At 40.8% G+C, this 27,849-nt stretch overlaps 1 protein-coding gene across 3 annotated transcripts in view; it reads right to left on the bottom strand.

The window, feature by feature from the left end:
- Positions 1 to 19,736, bottom strand: part of NPNT (nephronectin) — a 50,776-nt gene extending 31,040 nt beyond the window's left edge. For 2 of the 3 annotated variants that reach the window (XM_082051785.1, XM_082051787.1), the window contains exons 1-4: positions 19,501 to 19,736; positions 17,992 to 18,092; positions 8,931 to 8,981; positions 1,640 to 1,732 (exon numbers count right to left, since the gene is read on the bottom strand). In XM_082051785.1, the coding sequence (XP_081907911.1) occupies positions 1,640 to 1,732; positions 8,931 to 8,981; positions 17,992 to 18,092; positions 19,501 to 19,571 (316 nt within the window). In that variant the 5' untranslated portion in view covers positions 19,572 to 19,736. The remainder of the gene's footprint in view (positions 1 to 1,639; positions 1,733 to 8,930; positions 8,982 to 17,991; positions 18,093 to 19,500) is intronic. The other variant, XM_082051786.1, reaches the window with a different exon arrangement.
- Positions 19,737 to 27,849: the final 8,113 nt, after the last annotated feature.

Raw genomic sequence — 27,849 nt, 5'->3', positions numbered from 1 at the left:
AATTAGAGAGCTGGTACAGGGTATTTTCTTTCAAGTTACTCAACTTTTTCCTTGACTGTTTGCAGCTGCAAATGTGGAATCAAAAGCTAGAAAGGAAACACTAAAACCACTCAGAAGATTCAAAGGCTGTGAGGGAGCACATGGTTAGCTCTTGTGCAAGTCACTGCAATTCAGTTGCTGCTGATCGCAACATAATAAAAGAGTATCAGCTAATCCTAAGGTGTGAGTGACCCAAAGCAAGGTCTAGATCGCCACAGCTGCTGCACTGCCACTGGAAAAGGACACGTATCCAGGGATACGTGTCAGACAGGCCAGGTTCAACAGTTCCGCTGTGAGGCCAGGTTCTTGTGTTGCATTGGTCCCTGGAATACACTCGATCCACGAGGCCGATAAAAGGATGAGATGTAAAGACAGTTTATCAGTGCTTGTACTCTAAGAACATCTTTCACCAAGAACCTGAGCATACTTTACAGCCTAGCACCATTCACACATCCTAGAAAGACTTCTGTCTCTGAAGGAGAACTCCAACATTTCTTCTGTCAACACTATTACTTTCTGTTATTACTAATCATTATTCTAGAAGATAAATGAGAAAGATGGCCCATGGACTGAGCAGGATACATGCTATATTAAGGTATAATAACACAGGCCACACTTATCCTGTGTGATTTGAACTTCCTCCCAGCAGACTCTGCATCCACTATGCACATTCAGGTCTTATCCTAACATGGAATCAGCACCTGGCCAGAACACACACCCTGACCCCAGCTCCAGTGTCTCACCATATAACAGAACAGATATTAGCTGTAGTGACCTGAGCTGGGACACATTTGAGACACCACAGTCAGCAGCCCGCTCAGAAATCTCATGCACATCTGCCGTGGCAACTCTGCCACCAATACCATGCAAGAATATTTGAGCAATACCACCTAAAAGGTTTCCTTTAATCCTTAATCACCACAATTTTTTCCTTCCTTAGCACTGAGTGGAAAGTGAATAGTTTAGTTCAAGACTGCAGCCTCCAGCAACCTGCACAGCATTCTTTGATATTGTTAAAGTAATTAGTACATAGAAAAATGATTACATATATACATAACTGTTAGTTCACTGCAATGTCAACTGAAAAAGTTCCAGACTGACCAAAGCAGGTGTAGAATAATAAAATCATAACAACTCTTCCTTTAAAATGTCTGCCCAGAGTAAAAGGAAAAGGAGACAGGGTAATTTGAGAGATGACAGAATAAATGGACTTAAAACTGAAAAATACAATATTCATTTCCACATCAGTTTGAGAAGGATTAGTAAATCTGAATATAAATAGGTATCTATTTTTAAAGAAAATAATTCACTCTAAAATCAGCATGTCAAAAGAAGGTTAGCAAACATCACGGTACACCTTCGAACAACAAAGTTCTAAATTTTCTACCATACTTCCTCAGCACTCCGAAAACTTATTAACTTTTTCTGTAGGCTGAGACAACTGGAAAAGAAAACAGTCTCATTGAGATACCTTTGTATGTGAATGTGTCTTGGGCATCAAAATCTAATAAATCACATATTACAATTCTGTTTATGATCTTTATACCATCACATGTTCTGTGATTTCAAGAATTCTCTTTCTTGGACTTGACTGTCTTACCTTGGTTGCAGGTTTTTCCAGTGAATCCCGGGTGGCACTTGCACTTGTTTGGCCCAACACATTCACCATGTTTGCATCCTGGCTGGCATATAGCTGCAAATAGAGGAATACTCGTTATTCTTCCACTCCAGCCACAGCTAACAGTGCTTTACTTTGAAACAAATGGCAACGACCTAACAAACAGTACCTCCCTCCAGCATCATTACAGGCTTCAAATACCACTGTTCAAACATCAAGTGCACTTGCAAAAGTAACCACCACCCCAATTCATGTGGGAAGAGTGAGATACTCGTTAGCCGTCTATTTTTGTACACCACTATGTTGTGCTGTTTCTGGGATATTAAACCCTTTTAACACCTGATCAGCAAGCTGGTGCTGTGCCTTCACTTGCTGTCTCTGTGCATGTATGTACTACCATTCATGCCATTAAACTGGGTAAAAGTGAAACACACCCCAGCTATATGGAAAATGTGTACATCCATGTCACAGGCGACATACAAACAAAGCCATCGTTCGGTCACTGGCAGGCAGTAGCACAAATCCATGCATTCACAGTTCTCCTCTATAAAGCAACACTCTTTACCTGCTTATTAAGCAACGCTTTGCCTGAACCTCCCCCTTTTAGGCGACTGGATTCTAGCATGGGAATGACTTTTTTTTCTTTTGGATGAAAAAAAGGACAGGGTAAAAGTAAAAGCAGCACTGACTGTTACATGGTGCTTTATCACTGCACACATCCAAGCCACTTCTACGCAGAACATTCCAAGCATTTATTACTCAGTCTGCTGTACAGAGCCAATCTCAGAATGTGAACTCGATGGTCTGTTCTGCTTCCAGAGTCAAATTTGCCAGGTAATTTTTAATTCTCCAAATGAAGCATAAATACAGAACTCCAATAAGTAATAGAAAGTAAGATGGTTTTTGGTACTTCTCTCAATGGAACACCAATAAAATTCATAACACTAACTTAAAACTTCAATAATAGAACAAGCATTGCTTTTGAAGAAATACAAGAATTCATGCACAAATGTATTTCTACTGATGTAGGATTAGCTAACAAGAATATTTTCAGAGCACAACGAATCCTGCATAACTCTGGAAACCACTTTAAAGCTGAAAATTTTAAACAACTTTTCCAAGTCTTTTTTTATTAGAAATGTCTTTCTATTAGTAAGCATATTGTTTCAACCTACTGGAAAATTAGATTATTTACTATGCTCTAAAATGTTGTTTATCATTGTATGAGAAACTGCAGACACAAAATTCTACTGTTTAAGCAAGACTGGCAGAAGTTGAATACTCTGTAATCAGGATTTACTGTTTACCCTGGCTTTAAGTTCATTTTTTAAACAGTATCATTTGGAATCCGCAAACTAACTAACTAGATCCAGCTGCAATATTAATTAATCTGACAACAGGCTGTATCATAAAACTGGATACATTAAGGATGTAATTTAACAGAAATCTGTCAGAAGGCACTCAAAAATGTAGCTTGCATTCCAGCCAAGCTCTTCAACAGGGTTGAATTAAACAAAATCAAAATAGAAATGATAAATTAGTTTTGGTTGTGGAAGAACTATGCTAATACATCTCTGATGTTCTACAGTCTTTTCCATAAGATTGAAAGCATCAAGAATCACCAGTTCCCACAAATGCATCTACAGAAGGAACTGTTAGTGTAGAATGAGTTTGCTCCACTTTAGGACTGCATTTGCCCCTCATTATCAGGGCATTTTTCTGTTTAAACATCGCATACATATATACATGTCAGTGATTTCCTCTGAGAGCATCATACCTTGTTTGAAATCTACAGCACTGCTCTCGATGGGATCATCCTAACACAATGGTGCAGCCCCTTTCTGACAAATGTCTTAAGGAATATCTTAAAAGGCAACAGAGAAGGATGTTTCTAGTTAAAGTTTGGGGTTTTTTCCCAATAAACACTGTCCAGCAACAAAGAAACGGGATTCAGATTCAGAAACATCTCTTTGTTAAAGCATTAGGGAAAGGGGCTACTTAGACTACTAAAATGTATGTTTCAAAAAGCACGCCCTTGGGTACCGGACAGATTTGACGGAAAAGCAACTGATACGTCACTAAAAACTTCTAGAACATTGTACTTGAACACAATTACTGTAGTCTTAAACAGAAAAAGATCTTTTTGTAAGAGCTCATTTAGACACTGAGACTCACATCTTCCTGATGTGATAGACCCAAGACTAATTAGAGGTGATGGCAGCAAAATGAAGATTATGAAGACCAACCTCATGACTTTGAAGACACTGGGGAAAAAGATGTGATCTGAACTACAGTACAGAAACAGGAATGACTAGAAATATGTTTTTGAAAGATTCCATGATGTTTCAACAGCACTTTAAAGAAAATCCATATTATGGAGTGAGACAGTGTTAAGTAATAATTACGCTTTAAAAAACACAAAGCACCATGGGATCGGCTTTGTGTGAAGTGTTGAAGTCCAATAGTTGAACCTGTGGCGACTTTAGTTTAGCTGACTTTCTTGAAGTCTTGGTCCCTCTCTCAATTGCACAGACTGTAAATTAGCAGCAGCTCAGACAGAAAAAAAAGACCTCATACTTGAAGATGAAAAGCCTCATAAAATTCAGTAACAAAATAAATGAGATTTTAATTTCATTTAGAAATGAACACGTTCCTCTAATTCAGAATGTCAAATATGTTTGTATTAGGAATCAGATGTTTTGCTTAATTCTCTCAGTTAACCAAGTAGGTCAGATATCGTACTACTATAGACAATAAATTATGTATTAGGGTTTGTTTAAAACAAATATCATACAATTGTCTACAGATATGAAACATGTAACATAGGCCTGTTATTAAATCAAGCAGTTGGATCTGTGGGATCTTCAAGAGATCATCTAGTCCAATACATCTCAAACTTAGCTCCGTATTATGCAGTTTTTAATGTCTTGTATGACATACAGGTAACTCCTAATCTAGTTTACATCCTAGTCTCAAGACACAATTATGAAATGCACTTAAATCGCATGACAGATATCTCTTTTGTTTTTAAATGTCTTAGTTAAAGGAGATCTCAGCCCCTCAGCAGCCTGCAGCTCAAAAATCTCTGCTACCATAAGGAAAGTTAGCAAACCACTATCCATAAGTTCAAAGCATCATACAACGCCTTATTTGCACATTAAACAGGTATCTGAAAACCTACGTCTGCTGCCAAATAATGTACTGTAAGAAAACCTGTTTATTAGAGTACATTCTATGCACTTTGGCTACTTAAGTATTATGCATCTTATTTATACACAGCTGCTGAAGTTCAATACAACGTTACAACTGAGGCATCTCTATATGCAAGAGAAAAGTGCTTTAGAGCAAGCGTCACAACATCTGTAGCTCAGCCACCACCACAGAGCCATTCCACAGCATCTCCTCTCAGGAATGAAGCTACTCTCACCAAGCCATTTGTAGAATCTGAAAAGGTTGCCAAAAGCAGCTTTATAATAGTAATTGCTTTAAACAGGAGTTGAAGATACACTGCTACAGACAAGCTTGCCACTAAAAACAAAACTGCTAACTTGTTGTTGAATCAAGCTCAACGAAGACCTACTATTTGTCCAAGGATTTCTCTCTGGAAGCATTAAACTGGCACTCCCGTTGGGTAGTAATGTGCACTGAGACAGGAAGAAATCCTAAGCACAGCTATCTTCACAATTAGCCAACTGCCGCTTATTTATCTAAGCCATAGAATAAACTACACTTAAACTTTCCATTACAATTGTTGCCCAGCTCATTCAAGAGGTACTAGAAATAAACTCTGGTCTCATGGTTATTCATTTTAGTTTGATAATTTTAATTTTGCTCTGTCTGGGTTCCCACCAAGTTCAGAGTCAAGGAAGGTATTCTACAGCTTTTTATTTGGCCATAAATCTATTTTAAAGGTTGGTAAAAATTACCTTTCCCTCAAAAACAAGACGATAAATACCACATTTAAATCTCACCTAAATTTCAGGACAAATTCTATTTCCTGTAAAAATAATAAAAGGAACTGAAACATGAGTGAGTGGTTTGAGTTTAGGGTTGGGTTTTTCTTTCTTTTGAGGTATGGGAGAAAAGGAGAAGGAATTTCTAGTGAAATGCACATGCTGTCAGCACGTGTTATGCTTGTGTGAAAGCCAGAAGCCACCCATCTTCTCAGTCACTACTGGCTGCTAGTGCTGTATGAGCATGACTCAAACATTCTGAACTGTTATTTTTAATTGCTGCATAAAAACAATAAATCAAAAACACATTCAATCAATTTATTATGAGTCTATAATGTCAGGTTTTTTAAATTTCATCTGTATTTTCTCCCTGCACACAGTTCCCTTTGCAAGTCCCTCTCCGGTTTTGTCAGTTCCCCTGCACCAAGCTGCCCAACTTTGGAGGACAGGGGTGACCACCACATGCTGTCCCCTCTATTTCTTCTCATCTATAATTTTAATGTTAATGACTTATCACTTGATTACCAAAGCACTGTTTTGTAGAGTCCCAACCAGACAGTTGTACTGCCTGGTTCCTGCCTGCCTAACTCCTCCTCTTCATTTGTGGCAAACAATGGAAATCCCTGAGCTTTCCTAGTGGAGTATCTCTATCAATTTAACTCTTATTGGGTTTTCCAACACTCCTAGCTGCATCTTCCATCAAAACAGCCTTGGATATAATTTTGTGTATAATTCTTCAATTATTTTTATCTGGTTTTCCACTTCCTTTCTGTTCCTTAATAGTTTTTTTTCTCATCCCTTGCATCTTTTTTCTTGTGTAATGCCCACAAGACTCTTTCATTGACAGAAGTTGCCCTTTGATTGTTCTTTCTGCATCCCTCCATTCAAATCTCCCTCAAAATGACAGACTGCTGATGTTCAACCTGTCCTTGAACTTCTATTTTCACCTCTCCAAAGTCTAAAAACACACATAAGAATACCAGCATCTGAAACAAACTATGCCGGCCATATGCTTAAGTGGCCTTGCTTCTGCCCTCTCTTCCCAAGCCACACATGGCCCCTTATTTATTCTGACTCTGAATCACAGCTCCTTAAAATTCTGTTTGCCCAAACACAGAAATTAATTTGTGCTTCAACCCAGAGGTGATTACATACTAGTCAGCCTCACAAACCTCTACTGGATCATCTTACACTGCTGAATACACAGCAGACTCCCAATCTTAAGATCGCTACATACATTCCCAAGTGCCAACTTTATAAGAAGACTTGCATGTTGGTGAAACAAGCTCTCCTCTATGCTTTGTCCTTCACCTGGAACCGGTGGTTTTTCCTGTGGTATTAACAGACCACAACGTCAAGATCTGTACTTCAGCTCACTTTCTATTTACTTTTTTGCAATTCTTTGCAAATTATGCAATTGCATAAACACACACACTGGAAAATAAATCTGCCTTATTCAGAGTAATTTTGATCTAGGACCTAAAGGTATGAGCTAACTTGTAAAATAAATCACTGCAGCTCTTTCAGAGTTACACATTTCTGTTTTGTTCAACTACACAAAAAAGGCAGGAGAATGCATAAAGCTTAACCTACCACAGTTACCAGTAGGTGGTAAAAACATGTCATGCCCATAACTCACATTACAGAACTACATCTGAAGAAATAACTTTGCTTCCCAAATTAAGTACGTTAGCAGCCACAACATATAGCTCTGCAGAGCTTAATAAGCCTGACTAGGGCAACTGGGTATTAATTCTCAGATAATTTCATATGCAAAACATTCCTTATCCTATTTTTTGAAAGATAATAAATGTCCTTGACCAACTTCTGTTAACTAGAGACTGATAATGTCATCAGATAAAATGGTAGTATCTAATGCCTGAGTATTTTTTCACAAATCACTTCACTTATTTGTAACAAACGTCAAAATGCACACTTAAGCTTCTGTGTAAAACGTAAGTTCCATTAAGTAAGTGGCTCCTAATTTTTCATGCGCAACCACTACATTTGCCTGGGTAAATCAGTTACTCAGTTTGCACATATGATTCCAGTAACAGCACATTAACATGACAAACCGCAGCCAGTGTGGGCTATTCATTGCAGTGAATTCTTCGCTTGCCTGTGACTGCTGCCAAATGTGTTTCTAAACCGTGTACACAAATCCAGACCCTGGTTCATGAATGCCTTGCTATTCAGAACAGCACTTAAAAGCATGCGCAACTTAAGTATGAGTAACACTGACATCAACAGGATTTCAGAAAGTCATTGAAAGTTAATCTAATGTTTTTGCACTCAAATACCGTTTTAAAAATCAGTGAAAATTTGATCCAACACAAGGCAAAATTAGAAAGGCAAGAAATATTTCATGCTCTGTCAAGCTTTTCATGATTGCAGTTCAAGTGGCTCATGATAATTAGTGAAAGAATGGTGCTTTATCATCTCAAACACCTCTTTGTTACCTGAATCTTTCTGTGTGTCTACGGAATTCCAGCAGGTAGGAGCAGGCTAGCATGAGTGTGCCTATGTGTGGTGGCAGAAAATAAACTGGGCCCTATTGCTATTTTTCTTAGTAGAATTTAAATTTTAATTTTAATAGAATTTAAAACCCACTGGCTTCAGCAGAGTAACTTGTGTGTCGCAGTAGCAAAGCCGACTTCCACAGACAGGTGAACAGCTGCTTGGTTTGCTCCCCTTTCTGAAGACCGGTGCTCCAGCCACAGGGATAAGCAAACAAGGCACATAATTCCTGAGCAGCAGCAGCAGAGGACAGCCCTGGGTACCACTGTAAACTAGTGTTGATTTTACTTTGCTCTAACGTGCCAGGTTGTACACTCCTGGAAAGTTTCCCTGTTGTGGGAATGACAACCTATAGTGGAGGTGCAAAGCAGGCGATGGGGGGCAGTAAGTGCTTCAGCCACCCCAAAGTAACCTCCCACCACACATGATTCAATACTGGGAAAGCAGATTAGGCCTCCTAAGTCTGACAGCTTGTAAATACGATGCTGGGAGTACAAACAATTCGCAGGAAGGAAAAAATATTGCCTGGGGCTTGAGGGTAAAGAAAAAGAGTGGAAAGGGAAAAGTGCAACAGTTTAGAAAATAAGTATCTCATCAAGTAAGTGACTGGCATAAAACAGTCCTGTTGAATCTCCTTCCCCCCTCGTCTTCCCCAAATCAAATGTTTAAAAAAAGAAAAAAAGAAAAGCCCATCTACATCTTCTTGTCACATATTATAGTTTTCATATAAACTTATGACTTAGAGGGCATAACTCCAAGTCATAACCTTGTCAAAATTATTTCAAGAAATATGTTCAGCTAACCTTTGGGCTGGCACCTTAGGCTGGCTATTCTCTGCCTTAAGACGTAGAAAGCTGCAAAACAAATATCCAAAAAAAGAAATTCCAGCTTTTTTTTCTGTAAGGAGGATGGACTTGGCTGGGGTTTTTATCAACTTGTTACATTCCTGGAGACTTACACACATTGAACATTCAGAGCCTTTCTGAAATAAAACAAAATTCTGGTACACATTTAAAAATGGAAATACCTTACATCAGTATTTCATTATGAGCTTTAACCAACACATTCTGATACGTAAGAATAATTCAATATAATGACATGATGCTATTCTTATTCAATCAGTTAAGGAGCTACACTTCGTCATGTTTCATATGGTACGTAGTTGTAAAAATTCTCAAGTTTCATGGTTTAGGTTCAGTGTTTCTATCAACAGAACATAAATGCTATTCTTAAAGAGACAGTATCCTTCCATTATAATATAGGTGTGTATTTTTAATGCTGCATCTCCACAGAGCAAACGTAAAGGTTTAACATCTGGATGCTAATTTGAGAGTAATTAAATTACACCCATTTATAAGTATCTGAACATGTGCAACCAATAAACATACTGGCATATAAATGTACAGGTCATTTTTATAATGTTTAAATTTTGAATGTCATCTAAATTAAAACTAATGCTTTGAGACCTTTTTAGCTCTTACTACCATATGAAACTAGATATGCTACCAAAGTTAAATAAGATGGAAACACAGATTAATGTTTCAGGCTTGTTTTAAATCAGTTTAATTGCCAATAAAATTCATGTTAGCAGCACAGCTTGTTAGGCTACATACCCTTATTATAAAAGACTGGGACTTAAGCAACAGCAGCTCTTTGTATTTTGAGTACTATGTGACCAACACTTAAGGGTGTGCTATGACTGCAACTTACATTGGTTTAACTTAGTTTTAACCAGAAAGTCCTTTAGCATTTGTTACAGTAGAGGGAGGCTCCCCAAGTTGTCACTAGTCTTTGAGAGAAGCTCCAAATACGAATATACTACAGTTGTAAATGGTCAAATCACATTACTGTTGGGATTTCCTTGAAAAAAAAATGGACTGCAAAACTACTATTCTATGTATGTAGTGCAGCAGGGATGCAGCGGAGAAGTAGAAAAGGATACTGTATCTTTAACGTAGTAAAGTCATAACTGCTTTAAAAGCATAAAGCTTCTAAACTGAAAAACAAAATAAACAAACTGAATAAAAATAGCAAAACCTCATTTTTTTCTTGCATAGCAGTATTAAAGCAGTATTGCAATTCTGTATAAAATGTCTTTTCTTTGAAAAGTACCAGGGATGCACAAAGATATTGGTCATTTTATAAGAAGCGGACTGAATGCATATCAATATTAATGAAACACTTCCAACACAATGCATTAATACAGATCGTATTCCTGCAACCGCAAATTCTGTTACAAAACTCTTATTGACTTTAAGGAGATTCTACTAGTGGGTCAGCCCCCTGGGAGCCAGTATTTTCATGGCTCATTATTGACAAAATAATGGTTTATTTTTGTGCATCCTGGACTATACAGAATTGCCATTTCCACTGAAAGCATTGTTATGTGCAAGAAACAGAAGTCCTAAGCAGCTCATGGCCTCTTCTCCCATTGATGTACGAGATGATTTATATGGGCAAACTCCCATCAACATTATCACTGGTTATACAAAATCTCCCTCTGGGCATCAATGAGAGCACAGCCACCTTTCCCCCCGCTCCCGCCACCTCGCACCTCTGAAAACAGATTGCACAGTACAGATACACAGTCTTTAAGCTCATTAGGACAGTGTAAGTTAAGCTCAGCACAGACAGTGTAAGTTTCTTCACAACTGTTGTAAGAAGGCAGCAGCATGCACAGTCCCCAGCAAAGCATTTGGTTATGCAGCTGCTACATCAGCTTGTACAAGCGCCCCTCTCTCTCTTGCTGGTCCTCTTAAGAATCTCTCAAAATACAACACTTTCTACTAGGTTTAACTAAATCTAAATGCTAACCTCACGTCCTTCAATTAAAGTTTTTAATGATGCAATGCTAAGAAGAGCTGTAAACTGATGGCTTGACTTACACTTTTGCTAAAGGGTTGTGTTACTGTATAACTTCTTGACGGCTCTGTCCTTGGGCTTTTAAGCCAGTTGTCATGGGTTTAGCGTAAGGTGGTGAGAAACTACTTTGCTTCCTACTCTAGTGTTGCTCTCTAAGCAGAACAACTCGAACCTCAGCACAAGGAGATAACCAGATGGAGTTACAGCAGTTGAACACTCTGAAAGAGCGCACTCATCTTCACAACTCCTTCTCAAGACAGACTTTATAGACTTTGTTATCATTTAAGGAGAATTTAACATGGAAATGAGTGAAGTAATCAAATAACATCACTGCTTGTAAACTCCATGATCACTGGGATTTTATTCCTGTTCAGCATCTTTTCTGTCAGTCAAACTTTTGTCCACCAGACAAAATCACAAAGTATTCCTGCTGACTGCAGAAGTCACGCAGACTCAGGCCAACAGGGGATCTGACGGTAGATCTGCATCCGCTTCTGGAAGCTGCAGATCCAACCTTCTGTTTTGTACCTATGTGTACACAGCAAAAGGAACCATTTTTGCCATCAACTCTAGCAAAGGAGTTGTCCAAACTGTAATGCAGAATGAGAATTGAAGCCGTTTTATACTGCTTTTCTTAAAAATAAAAAAAAAATCTTGCTTAACCTTTTAAATTATGTTAAAGTAGTATCTCTTTCTATAGCTCTTGGCTGTTAAACTGCAGCTGAAATTCTGAAGCAAAAGGCAGCCTACATCTTCAGTGTGCCTTGACTACATATAACTAGCATACAAATCAATTACAAACGGACATGCAGCCAAGTACAAAGCAGGTGTATTTTGTTCATGAAAGACAAAAGCATGTGGAAGCCATTTTTATAGCTTTTGAAAGAACTACAGAGATATTTGTAAGCTAGCTAAAAGCAAGGCAGGCAGACCATTAGTTCTAAGAATAACTTCCAGGGAACCAAGATGGGTTAGTGGCAAAAACGTCCACGTAGATCTACTTTTCAGATAACCCCTAGCATGGCCTGTTGGAAACCGAACGGAAGAACTTCCATACTGAAGAACAAAAAGCATCACACTACTTCTCACATAAGTCTCTGCAGGAAATGAGTGCATCTCTTATTCCATATTTTAGTTTTCTGATATGCTAACCAGGTTCCAGAGCTCAGTACGTGAGTTTATATTCTCAGCTGATTTCTGTACACGGTGAGAGTCAGTCAGCAGTGCTTTCAAGGACTTTCCTGCTGCTTGGTCTACCTCTGACCTAGCAGAGACTTGGACAACGAGGCCCAGACTACCCTTTCCTTGAGAAATGCTCAGAAAGACAGCATCTCTGCAGAATAATGCCACATCATGTTAGAGGGATGAGACAACAGGCTTCAGCAGGTCTGCTAGACTACAGTGGCTACAACACAGGAAGGGACACAACAGTTTTTTATTCTGCAGCTGACATTCCTCATCCAGCTCAAAGAACTGAGCTCCAGCCCTACCACTGCTGGAAATTTTCTTCCCCCAAGCATTTCAAACCATGAAAATTAATGCTGAAGAACACGCTAAAAAGAAAAATAAAAGTCAAATCAACTTTCTAATGCAAGTTTTTCTGCTAGCACATGGAAAAGTGTGATTGTGCAAGAACCATGCAATGATGCATGCCCTGACTTGGTTCTCCCTGTATGCTTTAAAACCCATTGAATGGGTTCTGGGTTAGGACAACACACTCAGTAGCACAGATACAGTTGCCTTATAATGCAAAAGGAGTTATGAATTAAAACTGTGCTGTTGGTATCCGCTCTCACCAAAAATGCTCTGCCACAAGAAGGCAAAACTCCCTACTATGAGAAGAAATCCAGAAGAAACTCTTTCTACCCTCTCACTTTTGTTCTGCTTTATAGTTGTGCTGTGTGCACAATAATAACATAAAAATGCAAGAAAACAGCCACTTCATCAGGTACTTTATCAACATACCATTTTTCACAGAAGTAGGCTTTTGTATGATTACTCCCACTTAAGCTACTACTCCAACTACTAATTATTATGGTGTAAGTAAATCCCACAGTCTAGGCAACAAAATGGGATTTCTGGACTAATTTCAACTGGGATATTTAACATCTAACTTTAAAGTACTGGTGTTGTGAGTCCATCAGTGTAAAGGATTAGTTCTGACAATGATGAGGTGACTTCATATGAACTAAGAGTTACTGTTTAAACATCGCTGCTGCTGCTGCTTCCAAAACAAGCCCTTCTTTATACCAGGTTTTACCAATAAACCTGGTCTACATACCAGATCAAAACCTCAGAAAGATAACATTAGTGATGGAATAAATCCATCCTTCCAGATCTAGATTAGACCACTAAATAAGCATGGATGGATTTTCAATTCAAAATACTTGGAAATGCCAATGAATTTGAGTTACATCTGTTGAGTCCCTTTGAAAAGATGGGTATATTTGTAACAATCGCAAAATGGATCTAGTTGCCTTAACATGGATTTCACTTTGGTGTTCACAACCTGAAAGGAAGAAAGAAAATTCAACCTGTTTCAAAGTTCTTGATTATTTCAGTTGGAGAGACACCTTCTAACTGCATTTGCTGGAACTGGAAAGGGCATTTGTGGAGGTGCTTTCACGTCACTGAAGAGAGAGTATTTATAGCAGCTGAGATGTTAGAGCTGACACTGGCAGGCTTTGGAAGCGACTTTACAGCTACATGCACTTCCTTACGTGTACAAGTCTTGAGTGGCGTTAAGTTATTAACAGGAGACAGAGGATGTTTTAAAGAGCATGAATTAAAGGAGGGGTCTGATTTCAACTTCTTACATGCTTATGAGAGTGAAAAAGACAGCGGAGTTATGCTGACTTGCGTTACTAAGCAGCAGTAAGCACAATTATGCTTACTGCTTACACTTCACAAAAGCAAGTTTAGCTAACACAGTTCGGTTTCCATCTGCATCTCTATGGAAGGATTATACATCCAAGATCAGGAGCACTGAGTTACCAAAGCTTAATGAGTTAGGCTTGTCAGCTGTCCCACAATCCTTCCCTGTTGGATCTGACTTAGGCTTAAACCTCTGTCATAATTAAACCATTATCTTAAATCGCACAGTTGGTTTAAGCTAACATTTTTTTCTCAATAGCTGTGGGCAGAAGGCATGCCCATGCATGTTTGGTGGAGCAGCTCAGCTGGACACCAGAAAATGTATCCAGGTGTGTTAGTGATCGCTTGCCCATAGCTCACAGAATCATAGATTCATTTAGGTTGGAAAAGACCTTTAAGTTCATAGAGTCCAACTGTAAACCAAACATGTGCCAAGTCCTCCACTAAACCATGTCCCTAAGTGCCTTGGCTACACATCTTTTAAATACCGCCAGGATGGTGATGCAACCACTGCCCTGGGCAGCCTGTTCCAATGCCTGGCAACCCTCTGGGTGAAAAAATTGTTCCTAATATCCAATCTAAACCTCCCCTGGTATAACCTGAGGCCATTTCCTCTCATCCCATCACTTGTTACCTGGAAGAAGAGCCCAACCCCCTCCACGCTCCAACCTCCTTTCAGGCAGTTGCAGACAGCGATCAGGTCTCCCCTCAGCTCCTGTTCTCCAGGCTGAACAGCCCCAGCTCCCTCAGCCGCTCCTCATCACACTTGTGCTCCAGCCCCTCAACAGCTCCGTTCCCTCCTCTGCACTCCCTCCAGCAGCTCAATGTCTTTCTTGTAGTGAGGGGCCCAAAACTGAACACAGGATTTGAGATGCAGCCTCCCCAGTGCTGAGTACAAGGGGATGATCACTTCCCTGGTCCTGCTGGGCACACTATTCCTGATACAAGCCAGGATGCTGGTGGCCTTCTTGGCCACCTGGGCACGCTGCGGGCTCATGTTCAGCCAGCTGTCAATCAACACCCCCAGGTGCTTTTCCACCAGGCAGCTTTCCAGCCACTCTTTCCCAAGCTTATGGTATTGCAGGGGGTTGTTGTGACCTGTCACTTCGCATCATACAACTGGCCTCAGCCCAACGATCCAGCCCGTACAGATCCCTCTCTATGGCCATCCTACCCTCCAGCAGATCACACTCCTACCCAGCTTGGTGTCATCTGCAAAATTAATGAGTGTGCACTTGATCTCCTCATCCAGATCATTGGTATCACAAGATATTAAATAGAACTGGCTCATCATGGTTCAGAGCTCTCCACAAACAGGAACAACCCTGCCATATATTGGAGCCTATATTCTTGCTACACTCTGGCTCCAGCGTGGCTCTCACCTTACATTTGTTGTCAGAAAGATGAATTCAGAGATCATCAGTGCCTACGTAGTAAACCATGCATGAGTAAGCAGGCGAGAGTCCAAAGGTGCTGTAGTACTTGCAAGCATACCAAGGATGGCTCAAACTAGTTTGAGAAAAGCAGTTTGAGCTCACTAATAAAGAGCTCAGTGTTATTGCCTTAATATTTACAGCTTCTTTTTTGAACTCATTTGTAAATTGGGTCTCACTACTAATCTTTAAGCAGGACTCTATACTTGTTTTCATTGTACAATTTATTCTAGAAACAGAAGAGAGAAAGTCTGACATGTATTTATATCACTCACTTCAGGGACAAGACTAAGAAGTTTGCCTTTCTCTATAGAGAAACCAGGAGAAATAATTGTGTGCATGGCTTTTTGGAAATTTTTCAGGGATATTCCTTTGTACAGTAAAACACTCAAGTTTCCCTTTGAGGCCAGGAATGCTGCCTTCTGTGCCAGGTTAATCCTTCACACCAAATGCCACATTCCCAAGGTGGAGAGCTAACTACAGATCTGCTATTTGGCTGCGAGCACTAGAAAGATTCACTTTCATTTAGTGTACGCTCCCACTCTGTGATATGACTGGAATTTTCACCACCCACAACAGGGGCCGATTTTTTTGCTCTATTTTTCTAAGAGTTTGATTTTGAAAAATAGAAGGAGCTGCCAAGTTTTTAATGAGGCCTTCACCCAAATATCTGTGACTCTTCTGAATCAGCAATTCAAAAATTATCAGTGTGAAAAAAATGGGGAAAAATGCATGTAGACATCTAAGTGATAATGGTATTCTTTTGAAAGTCTGGTCCCAGCTATTGGAGATGACCACAGAAAATCCATCTCTGCACTTCTTGGAAATGTGCATGGAGAACAAATCTGAGAATAATGGACTAAGGTGCAGTGGAAGAAGTGGGAATTCAGCTGGCTTTAGCCTTAGAAGAGGATGTATGGTATCTGAAAATGTTGGCATTACAAATGAACTTTTGACAAAATTCAAAGAGTAAAAAATAAAAAAAATACTTTCTGTGTATTGTGCATCTTGTTTTCAACTTTTAATTATTAATCTTTTGATAGTATCACTTTATGCTATGCCTATCTCCCAAGATCACTAAAATGCAAACCCAAATCAGACTTGGTGACAGTGCGAAACTGAAGGACAAATGTAACTGAAATTGACTTCCACCTAAACATAAGCTGAAATTTACTGTCACAACACAGGAGACACCTTGTCTAAGAAAAGGGTCACTGTGAGCCTCTTCTACTGTTTTGGACTTTTTTAGTTTTGTTCTTGTGTTTGGTTGGGGGCGGGGGATGTTTGGTTTTGTTTGGTTTGTTTTTTGTTTGTTTGTATTTGGTTTTATTTTAAACAATGTGAATTATTGATACTTACCAGTTAAGCCTTTAAATGCTCCGCAATTTTCAAACTAAAAAAATCTATGAAAGATGGACACAGATTCTGTCACCTCTGGAGTAACCTCAGTCAACCTATTTCACATTCTCCTTCCTTCTCTATAAACACTCATCCCAGGGAAAGGACTACTTGTTACCAACTACAGCCCTAAAAATCAAAATGATTCACAGTATGGCCTGAGAGATACCAACCTGAGAACTTTGCATCAAAAAACAGTATCAGGGATGTTATGTTCCAGAAATACTTTACATAGCTCTTTTACTAGTCATCTTATATACCTACTAAACATTGTAGGCCTTCAATACACTTGGGAAGGAAGAAGCCAGTCTTGCTGTTTACAGATTTGAACAAAACCTTTGCTGAGAGTCTACAGTCGGATTGCCAATGCTATTTCTATCTTTTACCTAATATTTGCCATCTACAGTCACAGCCATGAAGATCAATGAACTTATAGTATTTAATACCTGCCTTGCATTAAAAATGACTTGGCAGAAAATGATCTAGTTTGCAGACATTTGCATTGAAATTTTAAAAAATAAATAAATAAGAGAACCAATATTCATAGGTTAACTCCTGCAAAAGCTTGGGAGATACCACTCATGTATGCACTGTTAAGCACATGAGCAAGTGTTCCCAGTATCAAAGGCTGTAATTTTAACAAGCTGAGGTCCCTGTGACACTCCTAACAACTTTAACTTCTACACAGTGCTAGCTGCTGCCACCACAGAATACCTTTAGAAGCTGTAGTTAATGATGAAGACTTATCTCCTTGGTTATTCTGCAATTATATCAAAGATTCTAGATAGATGTGAGAATCTCAGAGATGTTTCTTTTCACGTGTGACCCACTAAAAGGATGCTGTCAGGTGTATTTGTACCCTTAGTTTGAGGTTACTGAAAGAATGTTTGAACTTAACACCAACTGGGACATTTCCATCAACTTTCTAAGTGAAATGTCAATAATTTGTGTTTCCTTCACAGATGCAAATGTTCTTGCCTTATAGTGCTTGTAACATGACACAGGGTAGTGTTACATCAAGCTATTAGACCACAGCATGAAATGAAGCAAAAAGCAAACAGAAATTCCCAAATTCTCATTGCCCTAACTAAATTTTACCTTGCTTGATTACAATACTTTTTAGTACTGTTAACAGAAGACAGAATTTTAACCTGACAACATCCTTATAATGAATTCAGACTCACACGTGCAAAAGCCCTGCGTTGTGAGGATGCGCGTGAACACGTGAAAGATGTGACTAGGTGTGTACAAGCCTTTTCTACAAGTGACTAGAAGCCCCAGCAGCAATGATACTCACGTTGGCATTGCCCCCAGGACAACCTGGCCCAGCCCCAGCAGCAGTCAATTCTACTCCCAAACCGACACAGTCCTGGGGAGGAGACCATTTGTCTGGGCCACCTGAAAAAAGACAGTTAAAAAAAAATCTGGTAAAACACCTTGGAATTAGATAAAATTGTTCTTGATTAAGAAAAATAAAAGACAAAAAACAGCAAAAACCTCTTCTGCATGAAGATATGTATATTTTTTTTTGAAAACAGTAACTTTTCTAAGGTGAGTCTATATTTTGATCATTAGTATTGTGTATAATTCAGAAAATGTAAATGACTATAAGCAAAGAGAAAAAAGACAATTAGGGTAACTTTGTAAAGCTTAGAACAACAGACATGCTTTGCTATATGCTCACTGCTGCCACTCCCAGGCTATTATTGAATAATTTCAGAAATCTGAATCACAGAATTTATAACACAGAATAAACCACCATCATAAAGTTTCAGCTTTGGTTTATTTCACAATATATGGCCAAATTTTCTCACTAAAACATTAAAGAAAAAAAAATCAAAACAAAAGCTTTCTGAGCTATTAAACAGGAATACAAAAGGAGAGCCGTATTCTTCCCTCGTCCAAGGAAAAGACACCACAGCCTCAAGCAATTACAAAGCATTGGCATAAATCATTAAATATTTTTCAATAACAAACTGAAACTCATGTGAACACTGCATGTGAACAAATCCTAAAATGAAATCCTTGGAGAGGGGATCATGCTGGCTGATTGATACGCACACAGAACTGCTACTGTCCACTCATGCAGCATCCATGAAGTGATCTCCAAGGTGCCTCACAGCCGCTCGCTACACCTGACACAGCTCCGCACGACACACACGCTCTCCAAGCGTTCATTTTCACCGATTCATGTCAAAACTTGAGCTGCAATCTTTGCCATATTCTGTTTCAAGTGCCTCGAGGCGTCAATAAATTAATTTGACTCTTACAGCACGCAAAGTGCTTTGTTTTTAATTCTTGCAGGATGCAACCCTGCCAGGGCAATAAACTTTTTATACCTTAGCCCGTATTTAGGTTGCCGAGCAACGCGCGGCACTGGCTGTGAGCGGGCCAAAGGCGGCGGGACGGGGCGACGGGACGCACAGAGTCCGTCCCGGGGGGAGCCGCGGGAGCGGCACCGGGTTCCCCCGGCCGCACGTCTCCACCTGCAGCCGCCCGCCGGACGGGGTCCTCAACCCGCCGGCCGTGCCCACGGGCGCTTCTCGGCTGCGGGGGCGGGAGCACCGAGACAAGTCCCGCCGAGGGCTTCGGGCGCCTGTAAGGAGCCCCCCGCCGCCATTTCTCGCCCCGGCACTCTAGTGTCAGTCCGGAGCCCGAGGGCCGTTTACAGCCGGCGGAGCCCCTTGCCCTCCCAGGGGACAGCCCCGGCCCTTCCGCTCTCCCCGCGGCGGCTCCGACCTGCCCGAGGAAACACCAACTTCCCTACCCAGCCCTCGACCATCGCCCCGGGGGAGCCGGCGCCTACCTTCTGTCAAACTCCCCGGCCGCCCCCAGGGAGAGGCAGGACGCCAGGAGCAGCCGCAGGGAAAGCTCCATGGCCGGCGGGGCGGGCTGGCCGCCCAGGGAGCCCGGGCTGGGCAGCAGCGGCGGAGGCGCCCCCCACCGCGCCCTGCAAGGCGGACTGCGGGGCGGGAGGGTCCGGCTGCCGCCGACGCCGGCTGAGCTGCGACGGCTCCGGAGCGGCGGCGGCGAACCCCTGCGTGTCTGCCCGCCCGCCTGGCGGAGGAGGCGCCGCACGGGGAGCGGCCGCGCCGCCCGTCCCCGGCAGGGGCGCCCGCCGCACCGGGACACCTGGCGTGGGAGCCCCAGCTCCTCCTGACAGGGGCCGGGCGAGCTGGAGGAAACAAAAACCGAAGCCTGAAGACACCAAGAAGGATGGGCTTTGTTTTTATGAGCTTTTCCAGCTTGAACTGCACGAAGTTTGCTCTCTGCACCTCTAAAGCCAAAAGTGTTAAGATTTGGCCTTTTTTTGCCAACCAAACTTCTCCCAGAATCAAGCTTTTTGAAAGAATTACAGGATGTGGTGTTTTGTTTTGTTTTTCTGGCACACACGGTCCTATGAATAGCTCTCAGACGTTGGCATGTGTGACATAAGGTGTCGTAGCCCTCATCCAGAAGAAAAAAGCAACAAGTTAAAACATTGTCTGTGTAATGACATCCTAGCACAACTACCAAGAGTGACAACCCCATCTGTACGCCACATTAATATGGCAAAATACAGCAGTTATTTTTGTGTCCTTTCTATGATCTGCAACTCTTGTGACTTACTGGGGGACACTTGAAATAACAGCTTGTCACCAATTTAAGGTCAGAACGGATCTGAGATCCCTCTGATTACAGACAGATGGGGCCAACAACTCCGACTAGGTCACAGCATTGATTTTGATTTGTAGCTAAATGGAGGCTAAAGCTCATCAGCTGTTCTTACAAGGGTCTGGCTGCAGCCTAGAAGCAGAAAACAAAGATCAATGGGGCTATGTTGTAACACAAAACCAAACCCTTTAGAGAGCACTCGAATGCCAAATATCATTTCAGCCTTCAGATTTGAGCTGGTAGTTCTGTATTGAGCATTCTTCCATCTTCAGAACACTTCACAGATAATTCGAACAACCCTACACAAAGGTGCACAAGATGCAAATTGTGCCAGTGAGCTTTTGAAAATTATATCCTTCCCCAGAGTGGTTTTACCACTTTCTGCTCAAGTTTGCAGCAGAAAGCCCCTCCGATACTCTTTCCTTCTGTCATCTTTTCAGGCCCATACACTCCCTGTGCTTTCTGTCCACAGCCTCAACCTAGCACTTTTCAGACACAAACTGTAAAGCCACAAAGTGATGATTCTGCAAGGTACTCGTTACTGATGCTTTGATAACAAGCAAGCCCCCTTAGAGGACTCAGACAGATACAAAAACTGCACAGAGGACCAAACTCAGTTCCCTTCATTCACGTGAGAAGCTGACAGTCAGACAACAACACAGTGGCATTTGGGAAAGACAGGAGAGCATCTGGCTCCAATTAGATTCTTCCTGAAATATAGAGCTGATTTCCAGCTCTTGACTGATTGATCACGTTTTTTTTCTCACTTGGGTGCATGCTGTGGAATAACAGACCTTGCAGAATGAAGTGGCAGTCAAGACTTTGTGGGCAAAGGGGGAGAAATCCTGTTTGTGATAACCACAGGGATTTCTTTCTGCTAACATTTGCCTGCATCTGTCCAACTACTAGAAAAAGTGTCCACAAATTACACTGCAGCCAAGTTCAGGACAGCTGCCAAAAGCAACATTTGAACTTCACTTTGAATTACTGTCTAGGGCAACCTGACACTTTCCTGGTGATGTCCAAAGGGACATGTCATAAAATCAATTCCTTTCATGCAATGCTGCATAGTGGTACTTATGTACACAACAACTTTAAAGCACATGCTACTCCTTTAAAGCACGCATACTCACAAATGATAGTAAGATCATTTAATGTCTCCAGACTGCACTGAGTATTTAAGATTTCCTCAGCAGCCTGTTTGGCACTCTCATACCTTAATACTAGTGTGCTGGTCTGATGTGGTGCCTGCTCCAATTCAGACCGTCTGCTCTTGGTTAACTTTCGCTGCCTGAAGAATTTGGTTTGGAACATCAGCCTGAAAAAACAAGTTAACCAGCCACTGAAAGATCACGTATTGCACTTCTGTACCTATCAATGGGACTGAGCATCCAGTCATTTGTTAATTCATTTATTTTGGCAATGCTTTATCAATGCCAATGAAGTTTTCTTAACGATGTAGTTTCTCATATGCAGGATACTAGAACGATTACTGAGTGAGCTGGCAAAGAACCAAACCTCTTGACATTTCAAGGTGCATAAAACTGTCCTCCACACCCCACTGCTGTGTGGGTGTGCATCAAGGTAATATAAAGATGGAGATGTGCTGGAAGTATCACCAGGAGCACTTTTGTGCCTTATGTTTTGTGAAGCAGTATGAAAGCCTGGCAAATGGTGAAGCCACAGGGTGGGCTGACCTGATGTTCAGTAAGACATAAACAGTAAAAGTCCAGCAGCAATAGATCAAGCACTTGGATGGATGACATATACCCAGCTACCACAGAATCACAGAATGTCAGGGATTGGAAGGGACCTTGAAAGCTCATCCAGTCCAATCCTCCCACTGGAGGAGGAACACCCAGATGAGGTTACACAGGAAGGTGTCCAGGCGGGTTTGAATGTCTCCAGAGTAGGAGACTCCACAACCTCCCTGGGCAGCCTGGTCCAGTGTCTGTTACCCTCACTGAGAAGTAGTTTCTTCCCAAATTTAAGTGGAACCTCTTGTGTTCCAGTTTGAACCCATTACTGCTTGTCCTATCATTGGTTGTCACGGAGAAGAGCCTGGCTCCATCCTCCTGACACTCACCCTTTATATATCTGTAAACATTAATGAGGTCACCCCTCAGTCTCCTCTTCTCCAAGCTCCAGAGCCCCAGCTCCCTCAGCCTTTCCTCACACGGGAGATGCTCCACTCCCTTCAGCATCTTTGTTGCCCTGCGCTGGACTCTCTCCAGCAGTTCCCTGTCCTTCCGGAACTGAGGGGCCCAGACTGGACACAATATTCCAGATGTGGTCTCACCAGGGCAGAGTAGAGGAGATGGAGAACCTCTCTCAACCTACTAACCACCCCCCTTCTAATACACCCCAGGATGCCATTGGCCTTTCTGGCCACAGTAGTCAGGCTTTTTGCTGCAGATCAGCAATAGTGAAGCAGAAATACAGAGGAAGACATAGCATTTTGAACAGCAATGCTGTACCCTTGTGTATGAAAAAGGGAAAACACATGCAGCAATTGCTACTAGGAAGGTAAATTTTGCCTGAAAAGGCGTTTATTTTATGCAAGCATAGGGATCCTTCCCACCATTCTTATTTTACTCTTCTCCATTCCCCCATAAAAATCTTTATGTACCTTGCGCAAAAGAAGCCACACTATCAGCCATGACCCTAATTTCAGACTTTCAGTCTCATGGATATATTGAACTCAGACTGAGACCTTTTTGTGAAAATCCAGACCCTAGACTTGTTAAGATACTCTGTGTTGAGAGCAGAGGACAAGTTTAAAATACTTGCAGTTGCCTGTGCCCATTAGGTTCTGAATTATCTAGAATTTCCCACAGGAGGAAGCCCTAGATATCTATTATATTGCTGTATTCTACACTGTAAGTCATAAAGACACATCTGACTACACATAAAACTGAATTTTTGTGATAAGGTGGCAGCGAGTGAAGAAATGCTCTAAAGAATGGGGCGTGCCAATTCTGCTGCAAGGAGGGTAACAGAGGTGATGACAACTGCTGCTTCTGGGATGGCAAGTGTGACAAGAGTGGCGTCTGGCACACTACAGTTATACAACACAGACAGGAATGTGTTTGAAATACCACTCAGTACAGTACTTGTATTTTTCAAAAAAACCTAATACAGGGCAGCATTAAACTCCATTAAAGAATCAATGTCATGAGCAGTATATATAACAGGTAATATAGGTAACATCAACTAAAAAAAGCATGTAAACAACAGGAAACCCCGTTCTAATGAAATGAAGCTTACGTATAGTTTTCTCAAGTGAAATGAACTTTTCTTGTCTGTGTGGGACCTGCTCCTCTTGAACAATACTGCTTACTTTACTTCACTTGTGGTAGATTGTGCCTAGCAGTCCCAGGGTTTAAAACTTCAGCTGCAGGGCTAAATACAGGTCTCTGATACACTCTTTGTGGTTATAACCATTCCTGAGGGGAAAAAACACAGAACAAAAAACAGTTTCTGGAATACTCTCATTGACTGGACAGGCAATACTGAGAAAAATGTGCTGAAAAGACTGTATGCTGGACTGACAGATACTGGTAGAGATAGTAGGTAGGACAGAAATCACACAGAAATGACTTTAAAATTTATCTTCATTCAGTGGAATCAGGCCATACTGTTTGTAACTGTCCCATTTACATAAGCAGAAATTAACGAACAGAAAATTATTTTCCCACAAATCAAATAATCTGTCATCAAACCAAAAATACAACTCCTGTTTTCCGATTTCATACGTAAACCACAAATCCATCCTTCCTCCCTTCTGAGTATTCCACCCTCATTGAGGCTAAGCAAGTTAACCACAAATAGCACACTACCCCAAGTCACTAAATCACACTATGACACGTGTAAAAAACACTTGATTTGTAGTTACTGGCAAGCATGATCATATTCTGCATTTGTGATGCTAATGCAATGTGCACTTCTTGCAAAACAGAACAGAAGAAAAGAATCCAAGTCCAAATTACCTATGAAACTTTCAATGTCATTATTCTTCCCCGGGGCTATGCAATTCAGCTCTTCAACCAACTTTGTATATGGGAGATTTAAAAGTAGTATTTACTGAGTAAATATCTCCATCATATGTTAGGTAACAACCTCTGTCAGTCCCATGCTAGTAGGAAAACTGTGAGGCATCAAGAAAATCCAGCAATTCAGTCAGCTAAATCGGTCTTTTTAATCTACCTCTCTCTTTGTTGACCTACTTGAAAGTGTAGGAAAATCATCAAAACTATAAACCACTGTAGTATCAAATTATCTTCTGTACAGATAACACTGTGCTCTGGAAATACTAGTTCAATATCTTCCAAATGCTTTTTCTGCATCAGGTCCACTGAATTAATTTGCCTTTTGCAATAAGCTTTTTTCCTCACACACTTGATCCTTCTCTAAAAGCTACAAGTGGTATTTGTGTTGAAGTTTCCTGCATTTCATTACACTGTGAAGAATTTATTTTCCCATATAAATAAACAATAATTTTCCCTTTGAAGCCCAGTAAAATTCCAAATTCCCTTTTGCATATGTATTTTAAAATTATTTCTAACTGTCCACGTTATCCATTTTTGTACCAAAGGTGGATATGGGGGATACGAATGATAATCCCCCAAATTTAACATTACTCTGTTTGTTAGGGAGTCAGTCTACTTGGCCTCACTTGGAACACAATCACTATATGCAGAAAAATCTGCAAGTGATGCAAAAGACATCGTCAGGAGGATGGTGAGGGACAGCACAGCCAGCTTCAAAAAATGGTGCTAAACTGCCTGCACTAATCGCAGCCTTGGACATCCTGCACCTCTCAGTGATGCTGGTGATGAAGGGGATTCAACTGCTGGAAAACATGGGCTTGAGAAATTTCTTTGTGGACAAGACCAGAAATGACATGGCATGGATCCCTGCTGCAGGCAAGCAACAGGGTTGAACTGATGTGAGTTCTGCATGTGAGTGAAACAATTGGGAATGACTTTGTAGACTGAGCAGGCAAACATGCACACAGCCCCTGAGGCTGTATGCAAAAGAAAGCTTTAGGAACCTGTTGAATGAATGACCGACAAACTTTTATGCAGTCAGTGTGATTGTCAGCACTGACTAGAATGCCCGCACCACCACATTAGCATCATTATCTACTTCAGGTTGTTTAGTTCTCATTATTCAGTGCTCTAGTTCAGTCAGCCTTTGGGAAAGCCTCACATCAAACTAGCTGGGTTTGGTGAAAAGGAAGTAGGACTAAGTTTCCTAAGGAGCCTGGCTTAGTCGTGCTCCTGTGACAGTGTTTTCCACATAATCTTTGTAAGGTCCTACTGTTCCAGTAATGCATTGAGTCCAATACAAGTCCTATAGCTTTATGTGATGTGTTTTGCAGATTGTACTACAGTTCTTCATGTCCGGTTTTACACTATGCATCCCATTTCTGATGCTGTCTCCTCTCCTCTGGAGACCAGACACTTAAACACAAGAAAAACGTTCTATACATCACTAATACACTGTCACCTAAAGTACCATCATCTCCAGGGGCTACATGCACTTAGCAGTCAGAGTGAAGAGACCAGAACCGACGCACAAACAAGACATTTAGCCTGACTGGAAATTACCAAAGAAATATTAATTATATGGCAAGAAAATACACATATTGGGCAACACTCAGAATCAACAGTGTACTGTCTCCTTCATGGGCAAAAAGTGCATAAAAGCCTTTGTTCAACAATCTTAAAGGCTGATGACAGATTATTTAAAAAAAATAAATCACAAAGCAAAAATCAAATCACCAGATAACTATCTACAACTAAAAGAAAATACACATAAAACAAAACAGGAAAAGAGTCCCATATGTCATACAGAAGATAACTATACAGAAAAGCTGTTATGAATCAAAAAGCCACAAGTACGTGAGCTGAAACCAAACTTAACATCACATTTTCTGCTGTACGTCTAACAAAAGAAAAAGGCAACATTAACAGAAGAGATCTCCATTAAGATGTTCTTCACCACAGTTCTAATGTAAACCGATTTGAATCATACAGAACAGTTGGCCTGCTTATTACCTGTAATAATTATCAACTTCACATAGTTTTCTTTTTCATGAGCCCAGACTGCAAGCTAGGACTTCTTGGGCTATGTAAGCATTTTAACATATAACAACAGCCATAAATAGGCCTGAAAAGTTACTGGAATTGTCTTTAGCACAAAAGAAGAAAATCTACTGCAGCACAGATTCAGTTGTTTCTGCTCATGAAATATACTCCTTACATCAAGAAATACACTGGGAGATGCAGAACCAGAAGGAAATGATTTACAGTAGCCTAAGATATCAGCATAGACTATCACACTGTTTTTGTAACTTTGTTTTTCCCCAAGCCTTGGGCTCATTGCCAATATCAGACAAAGAAAAAAGCAGGAGGTCCATATATTAATACAGGTATGCTGTAATTTATAAATTATAAAAATGACTTTCCAGAGAGAAATGATCAAGTATTACTTTAACATAATCCTTTGGATTTTTTTTTTCTTACTGAACCTGAAATGTTACGCTAATTCTGGCAAACGGAGAATAAATCAGCTCAAAATATATCCATCACTCAGGGTCCTGGTTTCTCCCTCTGTTTCATTTGGTTTCAGGTGCTGTAACTTTGCTCACCTGAGCTGAGCTACAGCTGTGTAATGAGATGTATCCTCTGCTACTGACTGCTGATAAATTGACATAGAACTACTTATATAAATGAGTTTAAATTGCAGTTCTCAAAGGGAAATTGGGTTTGTCTAATTAACTGACTTCCTTATTTAATTTCAATCTTGTTTTGACATACAGAAAACTCCTAGTACATTCTGAGATACCGAGGGGGACTAGTAGGCAAGAAAACCTACTGTGCATGCTCTGAGGGAGAGTTTTCGTATAGTTATTATTTTGTTGACTCAGCTCCACTGTTCGACTCTATGTAACTGAAATCTCTGAAAGAACTTTCAGAAGTTAAAAGCATGGACAGCTGATTATTTGTATCGCTGTTCCACAGAATCACAGAATGGTTGAGGTTAGAAGGGATCTCTGTAGATCATCTGGTCCAAGCCCTCTCCTCAAGCATGGTCACCTACAGCTGGTTGTCCAGGACCATGTCCAGGCAGCTTTTGAATAGCTCCAAGGATGGAGACTCCACAAGGGTGGAAAACCCAATGCCAGTGCTCAGCCACCGTCACAGTGAAAAAGCGTTTCCTGAAGTTCAGATGGAATCTTCTGTGCTGCACTTTGTGTCCATTGCCTCTTCAATAAAGTTTTCGTTACGTTTTAAGTTAAAACCAAAAAAGGTCTGATAGAGGCATAGTGTGGTAATAGTTGAATGAAGCACAGGACTGGTATGATGATTATTGCACAGCTGGCTGCTTGTGAGCCTTTCAATGCCTTTCAGCATCACAGATTTTGTTTGTGGTTTTCATTAGGTAGGATTTGAGAGACTAAAACGTGCATGAAATTCATGTCTTCAGAATACAT

This window comes from Streptopelia decaocto (genome assembly GCF_964273445.1).
Source record: "Streptopelia decaocto genome assembly, chromosome: 4".
In the NCBI taxonomy this organism is placed as follows: Eukaryota; Metazoa; Chordata; class Aves; order Columbiformes; family Columbidae; genus Streptopelia; species Streptopelia decaocto.
This window is presented reverse-complemented; position numbering and strand designations above follow the sequence as displayed.